At 41.6% G+C, this 17,111-nt stretch overlaps 1 protein-coding gene across 8 annotated transcripts in view; it reads left to right on the top strand.

The window, feature by feature from the left end:
* Shab (Shaker cognate b) overlaps positions 1-17,111 on the top strand; it is a 56,873-nt gene that overhangs the window by 15,076 nt on the left and 24,686 nt on the right. For 6 of the 8 annotated variants that reach the window (XM_076313098.1, XM_076312934.1, XM_076313016.1 and 3 more), the window contains exons 4-5: positions 1,455-2,301; positions 6,724-7,022. In XM_076313098.1, the coding sequence (XP_076169213.1) occupies positions 1,455-2,301; positions 6,724-7,022 (1,146 nt within the window). Of the gene's footprint in view, positions 1-1,454; positions 2,302-6,699; positions 7,023-17,111 lie in introns of all 8 variants that reach the window. The other 2 variants (XM_076313278.1, XM_076313193.1) reach the window with 1 other exon arrangement.

Genomic DNA, 17,111 nt, shown 5'->3' with positions numbered 1-17,111 from the left:
AAAAAAGTAGAAAAAAAATAAATGTGCTAATACGCTTGCCGAACAATGTACAAAACTTGTATATGAGTCGAGCGACGTCGGGCAGACTGCCTTCAAACGACGAGATACTCCTTGGTGAAAAACTCTGTTGTATCTGTACGATTCTGGAGCAGTTTTCAGCGACTCTGATTACTGCGTTTAGACGAGTTTTCAGTTTCGCGGAAAATGCTTTAGAACGTTGCAAGTGTCCCGATTGTGCCCTTAGCTTTCGATTTTCAACGTGGTTCCAGAGTCGTTTGGAGGTTTCATGATTTCGAGTGTTCCTTTTCACGTTCGGTCGCGTTTTCGTCGACAGAGGGTATTTCCATTTTGTTAAACGAGTGGATTCTCGAACACTCGTAGCTCGGAGCGACATCGTTGGAAGATTTGTGAAAAAAGACAAAACGAAATTATTAATATCGTTGACGTGAGCTTTGAACACACTTAGCGTGAATATGTTTTTGTATAATCTTGTCCGTGGCAAGAGTCTCGTTGTCTCGTTGGTTAACGTATGTTTATACAGGGGTAACGTTGTCGAGGTACAAGCTTCTTTACGTACGCAAATTGTTGCTTGCTTCATGTTGTACATTATTTCGTACATGTAAAAAGACTATATTTATGCTTACCTTTCTATTTTGTCAATGATAAGGTATGTTGTACGTATTTGGTGTATAATTTTATACATATTTTTGAACGCTTTCGTGCAGTGAGAGCTTCCCGTAATTACTCTTTTATCGTAGACGTTATTTGCTTATGAGAGTGCAGGCCAAAATATGAATTATTTTCACGCGTGTTCTCTGAACGGTTGTTACGAACATTTCTCACCGTACCGGAACCGTATCGATCGTTCGGTTACTTGTCAATTTTCCAAATCGTACGGATCGTTGAACCGTTCGTTGTTTCGTTCACGGAACCGGAGACACTACCATCAGTTGCGTATGTAAAGTGGCAGAAATCGAAGTAAATTAGGTATTTATTATACATATTTCTAATTCGTCGCTGGTGAAAAACAAAAATTGTTCTTCGTCTCGATCCACGTTAAATTCCGTATACGACGATCGAGTTTTCCCCCCCGTTAGAGTGGCGTTCGGAAAGCATTATTAATTTTCGATTTTCGTTCCCAGACGTCTCAACGATCGAAAAATTGAATCGTACAGGGTGCACGTCCTGCGTGGTATTGTACACGGTGTAAACACCACAGTTTCATTCTCTATCTCTCTATCTCTCTCTCTCTCTCTCTATCTCTCTGTTTCTCCCGTGTCCGGTCTTGAAAGGAAAAAGAGAAAAAACGAAAGAATAAATGAATAAAAATGACAGTAAGGTTCGATGGATTCGGAAAGTCTGTTTGTATTTTTGTTTGAATCGCGGCCCCGGTAGGAGATTTTACGCGCTAGCGATGACTCCGTGTTTGACCGGTTGACCCGTCGCTTTTCCAGGTGATAGCTGTGATATCAATACTCTTTATTGTGCTTTCGACGATCGCACTAACTCTCAACACCATTCCTAGTATGCAAGTGAATGATGAGAAGGGGAACTTTCAAGACAATCCGCAGCTCGCCATGGTGGAGGCCGTGTGCATCACATGGTTCACCCTCGAGTACGTGCTTAGGTTCAGTGCTTCGCCGGACAAGTGGAAGTTCTTCAAAGGCGGTCTGAATGTGATCGACCTGTTGGCAATACTGCCGTACTACGTATCTCTGTTCCTGGTCGAGACGAACAAGAACGCGACCGACCAGTTCCAGGACGTGCGCAGGGTAGTGCAAATCTTTCGTATAATGCGGATCCTGAGGATCCTGAAGCTGGCCCGCCACTCGACCGGGCTGCAGAGCCTTGGCTTCACGCTACGTAATTCGTACAAGGAGCTGGGCCTGCTGATGCTCTTCCTGGCGATGGGCGTCCTCATATTCTCGAGTCTCGCCTACTTCGCCGAGAAGGAGGAGCCCGGGACCAAATTCGTAAGCATTCCAGAAACCTTCTGGTGGGCGGGCATCACGATGACCACCGTCGGATACGGCGACATCTACCCCACGACCCCGCTCGGCAAGGTGATCGGCAGTGTGTGTTGTATATGTGGTGTCCTGGTAATCGCGTTGCCCATTCCCATTATCGTTAACAACTTCGCCGAGTTCTACAAGAACCAGATGAGGCGTGAAAAGGCCCTCAAGAGGCGGGAGGCCCTCGAGAGGGCCAAAAGGGAGGGCAGCATCGTATCGTTTCATCACATCAATCTGAGGGACGCCTTTGCGAAGAGCATGGACCTGATCGATGTCATCGTCGACACCGGTAAGCGACGGACCACAAGGAGGATAACACCTTTCCTATATCGAGTTATGCTTTATTCGCGGGGGCCAAGGTTTTCGCGACGTACCGGGAAACTCGGCTGTGACCCGAGCTTACACTTAACAAAATTAAGCGGTCCGTCGAGATCGTTTCTATCTTGAGCTTACTAAGGTTTCTAGATTTAATATTTCATATTTAATCTTCACGCATCGCTGTAGCATTCATTCTCTTTTCTTTTTTTTTTTTCTTTTTTTTTCCAATTCACAGAAATTACACGGTAATTTCGCTTCTTAACTGGAATCGTTTTCCATCTCGTGCATTGTGCCTATTAGGTGGTTCGGAGAGTCATTTGCGTTTTCCAAAATTGAGAATATGTAATTTAATGAAGTGTTTATACACTCTAAAAAATCTTTCATTTTTATCAAAAAAAAACGAAATCACTTTTCGAACAACCCACTATATATGTATATTTTCTTTTTATCATAAATATGGAATTGTAAAGAAGTTCCGTAGAAGCGAAGTAACAAAGTTCACGGGTTCCAGTTAAGAAGGTTTCGATCGCATTTAAAAACCGGTACGAATGGGATTCTACCGATGGTTCATTGACGTCTTTCTCATCATTTTACCTCGTATCATAATTTTACTAACATTATAGCGCTTGGACGATTTCTTACCAAAGGAGATCGTTAATTCTAGTTTTACCATAATCAACGTTAACAATTTATCAACCCTGGCGCAAGAATGATAAATTTATCAGTTCTGGCGCAGGGGAGGGGGGTGTTGTTGGGGCAAGGTAACGTACGCGCGACTACACATAACAGTACACCGCCTTCACTCTAATCGACTCTCTCATTAACGCAACCAGCACCGTATTCATAAGTACATAAGTGTCCCGTGACGAGCCCGAAAGTATCATTGTTCAAAGTTTACTTAACCCTTTCGCTACGGAGCGCTTGCGACGAATGTGGCAGCTACGAACTGAGGGGGTTACCGGGTAGTTGACACCGAGGTACGAAATGCTACGAAGTAAGTAGAAGTCGTTTCTCGTTCTCGAAATTTCACAATAATATTTCTTATGTTCGGTAATATCGTTTTACTTTATAAAGTACGAAACTTTATAATCGCAATTTATTTTTTCATGAATTATATCATAACGCTCGTATAATATTTTTTAATACAATGTAACGAAATTGCTAAAGTATTTAAAGCCAAACACAATATTGATAATCAAGTTCGGTGTGACAATAGTTCAAAGCATGGAACCACGCATAAACCAACATCACATTGTGAACGATAGTACCTCGACTCGCGTCTTTTTCCGCGTTTATTACAGACGACACATTTTTAAATTTGATATTTTTTTCTGATGCCTTGTTCGAGGTATTTTTGATGCCAGATACTTGATTAATGAAAGTATCTCACGTAAAGTACGAAATAAAAGTATATATTGTGTGAACGTCTATATACGCTGTTCGTACCTCAGCGATTACTTTTCCAGAACGTATAAATACGCTCTACGTACCTCAGCGACCACTTTTCGAGAACGTGTATATACGCTCTTTGTTCCTCAACAACCACTTTTCCAGAACGTATATATACGCTCTTCGTTTCTCAGCGACCACTTTTCCAGAACGTATATATACGCTCTAGGTACCTCAGTGACCACTTTTCCAGAACGTATATATACGCTCTTCGTATCTCGACGACTACTTTTCATGAACGTAGATATACGCTCTTCGTATCTCAGCTACCACTTTTCCAGAACGTATATATACGCTCTTCGTATCTCAGCTACCACTTTTCCAGAACGTATATATACGATCTTCCTACCTCAGCGACCACTTTTCCAGAACGTACATATACGCTCTTCGTATACAAACGGTCGTTCTTCGAAGTCGTGTATATACGCCCGCCGTAGCGAAAGGGTTAACGTCCGTGGAGACGCATGTGACGCAATAGGGATTCACACCGGCACATCGCGTTGCGATCACGTTCGATTCTTACACAGATCGTCGCTCGTTACGATTTCGAGCCACTCGCGCGAACCAGTCCGCTTAATCCTGCGTCAAGGTTGATGAATTGATGGCATAATGAAAAACACAATGGATACCGAGCCTGTTTTCAGGTCACGATGTGTCCGGCGTGGATGGTAACAGCAAGGAGGGGGAATCCGTGTACGGACGCAGCCCTGCCCAGACCAGGTCAGGCTGTTATCCTAGCTATGAGCATTACGGTCCCTCGTGGCGTCGATGCGGTGCCTCGTCTTCCTGCTGCTTCCTCGGTCTACCTAACGAACAACCTACCACGCCGGACAGACCGAAATCTAACTTTGAAACTAACGATTTCTCCCATACTTGGAACAACCTCACGGCACACTTGCCCGAGATTAAACAACACCCATTCTATATCAAGGTTGAAGGCAAGATACTAACTGCACGCTCCTAACTCACGATATGTCCGACGTGGATGGTAATGAGTTATCAGTGTTCTCGCTTCCGCTAGATTTCGTATACAGCCAAGAACGCAGCCTACCACGCCGGACTGAATCCAAGACTCCAGTAGCTTCATTGAACGTCGATTAATAGCGCAACGAAAACACACGGAAAAACACACTTCGCGGGGAAAAACTGTACCGCGTGGCGTTCATTTTCATGTAATTTTTCACGGGCGTCGTATTTCGTCGAGAATTTGATTTTTGTTCATAGAGAAGAATTGGATAAGAGAGATCTGTTTTATTTGTATTTTTGTAAATGTTCGATTACGGAGAGTATTGAACGATGTTTTATATCAAATTAGAGGTCTTGAAAATTTGGAAATCGGTAGGAGGGAATGTTTGGAAAGAAATTGGTAGTAATTTACAGATCTCTGTTTTTTTTTTATTCATGACTCGTAAATTACAGATATCGATTGATGTTTCGGATAAAAGTTGCACTGTTCTGTAGAGAGTTATAAATTAATAGGAAAAATTGTACGGAGTATTTTTATCTCCTACCTATTTATTCTTATAAATTTATTGGTAAGAATGGTACAAGTTTCATTTGAATTATTTCTCAATATCTTTTGTAATTTACGATTCGCGTAAGTGTACGTAAAAGTAGCGATGAAGTACAGTGCAGTTGTTACTATTGGTCGAATCGACGAAGATTTGCGAAACGTTCCGTAAAAATTGGCGCTCGATCGGTGGCAGTTTTTCCTTGATGGCACAATTAATCATTCGCAAACGAACCTGCGTCACGGTTGATAAACTTATCGTTCCACGAGGAAACGAACGAAGTGGACACACCGAATTTATTTCCAGATCACGATAGTCCGGCGTGGTGGTAGCAGCCAAGCAGAGACCGTGAATTATTTAGAATTTCTAGATATATAGGTGTAACTGTGATATCGATTATCGCCATTCTGTTGTCGATTCAAACTCGACTTCTAATTAGAGCAACGTGGCCGACGAAAATTGACGTCGCACGGTCCGGTTCTCGTCCAACGAAGTACGTACATTGAACGAATCGTGCACTACTTACGATCGCCCGCGAGTTTACAATTCTACGCGCGCATTGGATAATTTCAATCTCGAGAGCCCGTGCATCACTGTTTTGGCACTGGAGTAACATCACCGGTGCTGAATTTACGCACCACTTGTGCGCGGGGTATTTTTAAAATGGTGCATTTCGAAAACACGGTACGGGGCGCCGAACGTAACTCGCGCGCGCGATATCTCCGTTCCTCTCGACGATAGAACGAACGAAATACCTATCTTCCGCGATACTGGAAACTTTTTGGGCGAAATAATGATTCTCCGAGTGTCAACGAATTTCTACGCATAGAACGTATCTCTCTAACGTCGAAAACAACGTGAACGTGTTCGCTCGTCAGTGTTCGACGTCCCGTACCGTGAAAGGCAACTGTTGAGCGAAAACCAGGATGATTTCGAATTCTGTTAGTGAATCTCCGTAGCGATTGAAAAAAATGTCCATCCACTGCGTAGGATAATATTCGAGAAACGAGACGCGAGGATCATCCGTTCCCTCACGGTTTGCTTCGTACGTGAACGAAATGCGCTATATACGTGACCCCGCGCGTCGTTAAGTTGACTTTGAATCGCGAGCAGATGGATCGCTATATCGCTGAATTAGCTGTTATAATTTGCCTCTTTTGTCCCGCTATGTCCCCCGTCCGCCTAAACGACCAGCCTACCACGCCGGACCAGACCGGGGCACTACTCCCATTATTCGTAATTTGTTGTGCAACCTGTCACCAAGATTTAATAACTTCTCATCGAAAAATCGCTGCATGAAACTCTCTATTGGAATACATCGTGAGACACGGGTTCGCAACTTCCGTTGGCGAGTTCTCATCGCTATCCTTGCGTCAAGGTTGATAAGCCCACGGTATTATAAAAGACAGAACGGACGCGGAACCTGTTTCCAGGTCACAATATGTCCGGCGTGGATGGTAACAGCACCGAGGGAGAGTCCGCGTGCGGACGCGGTCCCGCCCAGACCGGGCCAGGCTGTTATCGTAACTATGAGCATTACAGTCTCTCACGACACCGTCGCAGCGCCTCGTCCTGCTTCCCAAATTTGCCTAACGACCTACCGAACACCCCGGATAGTCCGAACCGTCGTCTCTTGGACTTCGCGCAGAGCGTACCTGGAACGCAAAACGACGATTACTTTCACGACGATGTACCGGCCCAGCACGTGAACCAAGGCAATACCACACCTAGCGTAAGTCCCTGTCGTGAGATCTGTAACACCGATTACGTATGATTTCTCGATGTAACTCGTTTTTTATTATGTGTATCGCGCCTGGAGAACTAGGTATGCGCGGGCATCTGATGATCCTTTGACCCAGTCCTGTCCAACAAAAAAAAAAAAAAAAGAAAAAAAAAACACGTTGCCAACGGGTTACGAAGCAGCTTCCATCCACTCTGTCTCTGTTACAGTAGTACACGTACGCTATATATTTATATATTTATATATTTATATACATACAGTATATCGATGTAGCGTTACATGTGTGTGGGCTTAACGCGAGCCGCGCGAGAACGGCTCAATCCCCGTGGACAGGACTGCTTTAACCAGATTGGGTTCGATTCTTCTCGAATTTAGTGAAAAGGTGTCGTTGGTTGCGTCATTTGGTCACCTTTTTATTTTTCTTTTGTTTTTTGTCTTTTTTTTTTGTTTTTTTTTCTGTTTCGTTTTGATGAGTATTTTTTGTTCGACCGAATACACGAATCTCGGGATTCGACGTTCGATACCGAGCAATTTGTAATTAACGATTTTGTACTGTTGTTCAGAGACGGTACACTGCCGCTCGAGAGACACAAATTTTATGTCAAATCTTAAAATTTAGAGAGTTGTTGTTTCCAATGTTTTACAGGACCAAGGAAGTACACGGTTATACGTTTCAATATTTCCGAATGTTTATCGAAATGGAAGGAATATTTCAATGCTTCTCTATAATGTGTCTCCTAAATATAGATTGCAATCATTTTGTGGTTTTCTTATTCGTTCTCATCGATACTCTCGCAATTCTAACCAATTGGGAAAATTAAATATTGGAAATTATCTATAATCGTGATTATTAGAAATATTGTACAAATTTCGAATATATTTTCAATCGATCGATTGTGATTCCGTTCGGTGAGAGGAGAGGATTAAAATTAATAATCTAACGAGCCAATCTTTATAATCTTTCGTGCGACAGTGTACGCAGCTCTGTGAAAAGCTTCTTCGTCGAGTAGTTAACGGAGAAACACACTGATATGAAATTATTAATTAAAACGAACGATGTGTTACTTTCTCCTGGGCAACAAAGGCAATTTTAATTTTACGTTTCTTGTTCTCTGGATTTCGTTATGGGTTTTCGAGCAATTAACGAGTTGATTACGCGTGTTCGATGGTCGCGAGAATTTTCGGTTACGAACAGCGCGTATATTAAATTTCGTCAAAGAAATTCGAGCCCATCTGTACAGAGAGAATCGTTCGTGAATTTCTGTATACTCGCACGCGGCTATTAGAGGCACGACTATCAGAACACCATAGCGGTCACATTGGATGCAAACCAGTGGTAGAGTCCGATTTTGGTCAGACTCGAGAACAATACTCGAGAACATACATCAACTTTTGAACAATACTCGCGTTTCAACTTTGTTGTTCCGTTCGCTACAAAGTGGTAATATTTGACTCGCGAAATATAATAGGTTGCTCGATAAGTTTTGTCGTTCGATAAGAAATCGAAGCTATTGGGTCGTTTTATTTTTCTAACAATGGTGCTATTGTTAGATGAACATGTGTGAAATTTCGTGTAGATCTGAACAAACTTATTCGTATATTTGCAACATTGTTCAATGTCGAAGTGTCGTAGTATTTTTTTTACAATTGAAAAAACGACGATACTTATTTAACAACCTAGTATGTATATGCAGGCATTTTCGAGTAAGTCGAACAACATATACTAACGTACCTTGTATAAAATATTTTTTTACAACAGATGTCTACTGTTTAATTAATTAAGTGTTTCACAAGACTGACAAACGTATTTCGAGTAGAAACATTGTTCTGAAAATTCACGATTTATTTACCGGGCCAAGGATCGTTGTACATTTAGAAATCGATTAGTAATTTATTTCGCATTGGTTGCTTATTTTATCACGGTATTTTTCATTTATTCTTACGTACGTGTACACGTGTTCAGTACAACCGATATTTTATCATTAATGTAACACCTATTGAAAGGAACGTGCATCCAATGACATCGTTCTTGTTTGAAATCTGTGTAAACGTGTTGATGTCGAATAGCCTCGGTACAAGTTTCATTTCACACCACCGTGTCGTGAGAACGAACTTGTAATGATATTCAAATCATGCAGAATGACACGATGTACCCAAGCACGCCTAGTATGAACAGTCTTTCATTTCGTTTTTTTAAATATTATATATATATATATTTATATATAGAAAGAAAGCACGTCGAGCTCACATCGTGATCGTCGAATCATTATTACTTTCTGGATAAACGTATCAAAGTCTTTTTATTTTTACTATATTAAAACGAAACATTAATATTCGTTAAAATCTCACTGTGTCAGTGACGAGTTAATTTAATTATTACACAACTAACAAATACTATCTGCTATTAATATCGAACGTAATTTCGATCGAAAATTTAAATCTGTTCATTCTACTTCGATGTTTCGCAAATTTTCCAAAATTTTCATCTACAGTGTATCCATCTACGTAGTGAACTCGTTAAAAAGGTGTCTCGTACACGGATAAGCGTGTGTTAAAATAATTATAGATTTTTGCTCGTTATAGTTACAATCTCTATATATACACAGCGCGCTCTCGTCACGACACAGTTTGATAATATTTGTTTTTCAAATTTCATTTCGAAAGTCGACGAAAGAAATAACGTAAATTCTATCGAGATGGTCAGATATATATTCATATTTTCCGTTCGAGTTACCGGTTGAACTCGTATATAGTACACGCGCGAGGAAATTGCATCTGGAGTTACGGCTGCTCTTCTTCGTTCGGGAGTTATACTCTCGAAACAAATACACATTTTTTTTTTCTGTCGGAGAAGGTGACCCCTGAACGACCAGAAACCGCCATAACTCCAGATGCAATCTCCCAACGGCCGTACTATAGGCGCTATAGATCAGATACGAAAGCACGATTCAACCGAAGAACTCGAAAGTGTTATTTACTGCCGATACGAAGGACAGAAACGATTTGCTCGATGTGCAGCCTCTTATCTATGTGTGCCTGCTTGTTTTTATCGGGATACCAATGATTGATCGAGCGGTATCCCGTGGTGTTGTGTGCGACTTTCTTTCGTGGCAGCAAAATTGTTGCCAGCACCCCGAATTTCGATCTGGCACAAACCGCGAACCGAGTAAATATTTCTCAGGACTAGTTCGTGGATTCTGTTGGACAAGTTTCTTCGTGGAATTCTTTCTCCATTCGTTTTTTTTCTTTTTTTTTTTTTTTCTTCGCTCGATTTCTCTTGCGAAAATATTTACTCGACGTTGAAACGCTGAAAACCATATCACGTGTGTGTGTGCGAATATATACGGAGCTGGGTCAAGCAACTGTTCCAAACGGTTTCCAATGACACGGTACTTTCCAACGAAAAAAGTACTTTACGCGTGTCTGTTCGATAAATAATTATTTCCAGTCGCCGCGACACGCGTTTTGATAAAATCGTGAAAAACGTAACGTTTCAATCGAGGAAGATACCTTGCTCCGTATAACGCATACAATCTAGAGGTGGTGACTTTTCAATGCAACACAGAATTCTCCTTGGTACATGTGTGTCTGTACCTACCAGTGCTGACGAACCTACTGTAAACGATAGTGTATACGAACAATGTGTATAACAATTCGCGGTGCTGTGGAAAGTTAACGTTACGTTTACAACGTAATAAATTTGATAACGAAGATAGATTCCTAGTAAATATATCGTAAACGCGAGTTTCGTTTCTATTTTTACATCTTCTATCGCGCAAACTGTGCGTTACGTTTATACGCACAGATGCATTTTTCGATGATTTTCTCCGAAAATTGCATCCGGTACGATGCAGCACTATCAGGTACAGATGCGTTCGAATAAAGGTTTGCGCAACGTTTCTCGACTTTACGTCAACTCGGTCGCCTGTTTTTCTTTACATACCATTTTGCGATCAATTTCTCGTCCAAACGATTTCGTTCGATGCGATTTCGCAAAATCGAATCTAGTCCGCGAGTGTACCGACGATCTGCGGAGCCCGAAAGAACGACATTAATTTTCCTCAATGTTCGCCACCTCCTTTACTCGTCCACGCTATTCGAATATTCTACGACCTGTAAACAAATCGCATACCTTTAATTCGTCGAGCCTTGCTCGTTGAAGTTTCTCGAACTTTCCTACGATTCAAATCGTTCTCGATCATTTTGAATACCCATTGTTCGACAATTTCCCGCGAAACGGCCCCCTTGTAGATAAAAATCTATCACGGACGTGTAAATTATTCGGGCGAACTGTACGTTCAAATTTTGTTCTTCGATTCTATCACGATGGACATTATCCAACGAACTGTCCGATAGTAACTTGATAGAAATATTCGAGACTCGATGAATCAAAGATATCAAAGTCATTGGAAACAATGATCCTCTCGTCGTGACACGTTTGTTTAGACATTGTTGGCTTATCCTTTCGTCCTTTTACGTTATTGACGTGAAAGAATCGCGAGTAAAATTCGCATATATATTTATCGAGTGTTGGTCGATCAACGTTTGGTCAATTTGTTATCGATAATTAACGATCGGAGTACGATACGAGTGTTCGTGTATATGAGAGGATTAAAGACGTCGCGAGGATTGAAAGACAGTGAAGACATCGAGTACATGAAGGAGCGAAATTTTCTTTCGAAAACTAGCAGCGTGTCGTCCAAATGCTTTCTCGTCGGGAAACAACACGTCGGGGGCTTACTTCGATAAACGACATCATTCTCATAATTAACGGTGTTTTCTTTCGCACATTACTGCGGTCCTGGAATGCTCGCTTTGTGAACAATGAATGTACTGTTCCTTCTTATTGTTTTTTTCCTTCTTTTTTTTTTCTTTCTTTCTCGTATTTGATCGATACACAATTCATAGAAATTCGAACAAAAATACGAAATCCTGTGCGCATTAGGGTGCGAATAGAATTTTTCACGAAAAAAATTCAAGTAACGTCTTTCGGGAATTATTTGAAAATAACCCTAATTCTGTGGGTCAAGTGGAATAAAAAAAAAAAAATTCGAGAAACAAAGTCGAGAATTTTTATAGACTTTATTTCTATTCTATTTATAGATTTAGTTTCTCGACTTTGTTTCTCGAATTTTTACAGACACCCTAATGTGCATCACGTATGCACATTGCACTTGAATAAACCGAAGCTAGATCGCTGTAAGTTTGTTGCCATTCGCCAAAAAACGCGCGTCGGGAAATTATTGTAAAAGTTAGTCGTCGGTATGTTTCTTTCTATTTAATATTATTTATTTTCGTCGTAGAGAGTGTTCGATGTTTATCGATTTTTCTAATACGATTCAGATCGATTTCGTTCGCGATCGAACATCTCGCTCGCGTCTCGGGAATAATAATTAATTTATTTCGGATTTTCTTCCTCCTTGGTTTCTCGCACACACGACCAATTTATTCACAACTTGGCGCACTCAGTGTTCTGTAATTTTTAGAAGAAGTTACTGTCCAGATATTAACGCATCGCATTAGTCGAGTAACTCTTGCTTTTATAAAATGGGGGGGCGAGTATGTCCCGTACCGTAACTATGTAAAATACCTATGTAAATTCCAGTATGAACAATTCAATCACAGTTTCATTGCCTATTCGATGTAATATTAGTTACGTTACTGGACACAATCGAACGATAGGATTGCGATCGTTAATTTTTCCAACATCGGTATTCCCGATCGAGAAGTGAGAAACAATTGTTGTTCGCGTCTGGTCGCTGAAATCGTCTGGAAAATTTCCTTTCCAACGAAACTCGCGCGTTAATTGTACACGTGAACGCAAGTTTCGCAATCCTATTGCGTTTTCTTTTGTTTTTTTTTTTTGCAGTTGGCTGCAATAATACCATCTAACCTATTTTCATTTTGCGAACTACTAGCCAGCACTTTCTTACCTTCTATGCGAAGCAAAAAGGCGAACGTTTTGCGACACGAAACTAATGAAAAAAAAAAAGAGGAAAAAGAATCAGAAACAACCGACCGTCGAGGAAAAGCAAAAAATTGTGAAACTCCACTTGAGACGAAATTCAACGAGGACAGGGCCACTTCGGTTCGGGAACAATTTAAATATTAATGATTATTGCAGGCAGCGGCGCGTCGTCACTCGCGACCCCAATTAATACGTTCTTCCGAATCATTTCCATCACGTTGGCGGTAATTCTCTGACGGATTTCATGTCGGTGTGTTACAGGCAATGTCCGACAGCGCGCATTGAACCACCATCGTTGAACAAAGCCGCCGAAACATTCGTCACACACACACGAATTTACCTGCTACTGTCGGACCTTGCCGAATTCTCGTTCTCTTTCGCTGTTTTGCGCATGTAAAAAAAAATGATGAGAGAGAGAGGATCGTTGAATTTTGCGCAATCAATCGAGCAGACTCCACGTAAAAAAAAAAATAAAAAAAGAACATCCTCGATCGGTTCCGTCCCACAAAACCGGGGAGGGGTATTTAACGTTCTCCGGGAGTGGTGCTCGAGAAAACGGTCGCATGCCAAAAGCTCGTTCTCGCAACGGCGAGACGAGAGGACTCGTTGCGCGCGAGGATTCTCCTCGAATGAAAAAGAAAAAAAAACGAATATCTCTGCGCGTTCGATGCGCAAAATAAAAATAAAAATCGAAAAAAAAAACAAAGGTTTGCCGACCTTTCCTGGCAACGTCCGACACAATGATAGTAAAATTCGCTCCTCCCCCCCGTTACCCAAGTATATTTCGTAGTGGATGGACGGCCACGAGAAAGGCAACGGACAAAAACGAGAAACGACGAAGTGCGGTACGACGAGAAAAGAAAAATACGCGATGGACGATGATCCGGGGTGTGTGCGAAAATCGCGGGGTACATCGACGTCGTCGGACCTTGCCGTGTGTGTCTCTCCCCCACCTTTACCTTACCCCCACCACCGGTCCGAGAAAAGCGCGGGAAAAGACCGCTCGATCGATACTCACTCGTACGCTGACTACCGTCCGTGTAACTTCGTCGCGCGTGTGTTTCATCGATGGGGCTCGCGTCGCTTATTATTCGTTGATTTCGTATTCTCTGATTTCTATCCCCTGATAAAAAAAGGGGATATGCCGTGTCGCTCGATGTTCCTTTCTTTTTCTCTCTCGTACACGTGCCTTTCAATCCGAGACGTGGGTTCCTCGCGGCTGGAGGACACTGTTGTCTCTCGTGTCGTTACTCTTAAGTCGGTCCCGCCGTGATATGTTCGCCGACACGTTCTGCGTTCGAGAACGTGCGAACCGTGTGGCAGCCACGGTTACGCCTTCGCAATAGATCGCTTCGTTGCTCGATCGCGCGTAGTCACACGTGTACGATTACTTTTGTACGATACCGTGGACGGTACGTTTCGTTCGATCGGAACGAACGGGAACATACCGAGAAAGGAGAAAGAATAAAGAAAACACACCGAGAGCGTTTGCTTCTCGTGCACGTTCAACGCATCACACTGTACCAAACGTATATAGGTACCGTTTCCACCGTCACGATTCGCTGAGCTCGATTTTCATCACGGTGAAACGAATTTCGAAACGTAGTGCATATACACACACACGATACGTCCATGAAGAAACTTTCTTTAGCATTTTATAAATCGCATCGATAATCGCGTCACACCTTAGTGTCGATTAGTTTAAAACTCGTTCATTCTCGTTCAGATTCGTTCATTCTCGTTTAGAAATCTGCGCGCGTCAATCAACCGCCGTGTATACTCGATCGAGGGATCGAGAACCATGGTTCTGGTATATCTCGACGAGAGGTTATACCGATCGGTGATATTCGCGATAGGACGACGATTTTTGAAAAGAGAAAACCGTGAAACGAAAAAAAGGAAAAAAATTATTTCGCGACGATTCCTCCGTGTAGGTTAATTTAGCGTGTACCGATTATTATTGTATATATATTATATATCGCTCGGGACGTGTCTGGAGACGAGAAACGATACGGCGGTGAGTCGCATTGTTGCTCAATTTAATACACAACGGACGATTTCAGACATACAATTTACATTTATAATATTACTCGGACGATCGATCAACAGTTTAGTAATTCTCGTATACAACTAATCGGTAACACACTCGATGATAGACACTAACAAGATCACCGACGGTGATCATTAAAATTGGTTGTTCGAAAACACTGCCTGTACATGTACATATTATTGTATTACGTATTAAATACTACCGGCTGTAAGAATCTCGAAGTAAACAAATTGTAGAGTATTGTCGGATTAACGGGCAGCTGTAAGTTTTATTGTTGACGTATCTGGCATGATCGCCTCGTGCTCGTGTTTTATTGTAATACGACGCCAGTTCAACGTCCATTCTAATAATATTAGGAAATAAAATTCTTCTTGTAATCGAATAAAATTCATTTTGAATCCGATTCAAAGGTTTGTGATTACGGCGGATAATCTCTGCTTGTTCGACGAAACCTCGAAGTCGGTCCGTCGACGAGCATTCGAATTTTGGGGTGACGATTGGAGCGATCAAGTTGATTCATTGGACTGACTTCGAGGGTGAAACAATGCGAGAAGAATCGTTCGAGCATTTAAACGATAAGAGTGGGGGACGTCTTATATTGCTGTTCGATAGAATCAAACGTTCGAAACTCGACTGGTTGCGACTTCGAGGATTCTCGACGACACGTATTTTTTTTTTTTTCTTTTCTTTCCACTTCGAAGTGGAAAGTCTCGATCGTCGATATCGATGCGTATCTGTTTCTTTTTTCTTTTTTTGTTTCATTTTGTTCTTCTATATGTTTTTTTTTCTGTTTTTTAGGCGCCGAATGAATTTTGTTAATTTCATATTAGCCCTTTCAGCTCTGAAGAGAATAACGTGTAGGAACGTTTCTCGTGATTCGGATCTTGCATGAGCTATTTAAACTGTACGCGATAGGACGCAGCGGGTCTGAAAGGGTTATTCGTGAAGACATATACAGGACAGCAGGTTCGAGTTACGGTTCGCTTATAGAAGTATGTGCGTTTATGATCCTTTGGTTCGGCGTAAGTAACGAAAAGCAATTGTGACGTCCGTCCACAACAACACGATAATATTTTATTTCTTTTCACTAAGATGCGTTTCACTGTCACTTCGGTTTACATAACTCGAGAGAACACTATCTATCACACGTTACGTATCGTTGTATAAACGCTGCCAAAGTCGTAAGTAGTGGTATCGATGATTCTTTACGAACGTTTTTAAAAATTACTTGTAAATCGCGTTCCTTCTTTTTCTCGATCTTTCCTCGTATTTTTCCACCCAAGTGGGAACGTATCGTGGAATTGTGTTCTACAAACTTATCCGTACGTACTTACGATAAAGCAAACAAACGAGAGTCGATATTCGATGATAGACCATCGACGAATAATTCGTAATAAGCGGTAGAGAAATGAAAATCGTAAAAAAAATTTTACGCGAGACGATCGTTCGCTTGTTTATAAGTCGATTCCACGCCAGAGCTCGCGAGTACAATGGTTTCGAGTACGCGTATCTGGAGCACCGGTTAACCCATATTTATTTTCCTTGTTCTTAATTCACGTCGATGCTGGAAAACTCCGGTCCGTGTGTATAGTATATATTTGCTCGCAGCTTCTTTTTCAATCTCGATACGGAACGACGGCGAACTCAATTCCTTGAAACGTTTCAACGAACGACTCGATTATCGATCGAGAATTGTTTTTTTTTTTTCTTTTTTTTTTTTCATCGGTCGTCGATGAATCGCGATTCGAAGAAGACGATATAATCGCCCGCTTCACCGTAAGGAGTCACGCGTACCACGATTTACGTACTAATTTTTACGCATTATACACCAATTTTCCTTTCTTTTGACAAATTAACACAACCGTGACACATTTACCTTTTCACCCTTAGATACGAGAAGTTTCTCTCTCTGGCTCCACGTGATCATACGTTGCCTCGTTTAAGCCTTTGAAGCACCGTGGTCAAAGGCTTTGCTGATCTTGTTTGGTAAAATTTTATTAAAATCCATCGACCGAATCGAGTTAATACGTTACACTCGATATCTCAACGATTAGTGTCTCTT

Source organism: Ptiloglossa arizonensis, chromosome 1, assembly GCF_051014685.1.
Source record: "Ptiloglossa arizonensis isolate GNS036 chromosome 1, iyPtiAriz1_principal, whole genome shotgun sequence".
Classification (NCBI taxonomy): Eukaryota; Metazoa; Arthropoda; class Insecta; order Hymenoptera; family Colletidae; genus Ptiloglossa; species Ptiloglossa arizonensis.
Note: the sequence above shows the minus strand (reverse complement) of the source record. Positions and strands in the feature narration are given on the sequence as shown.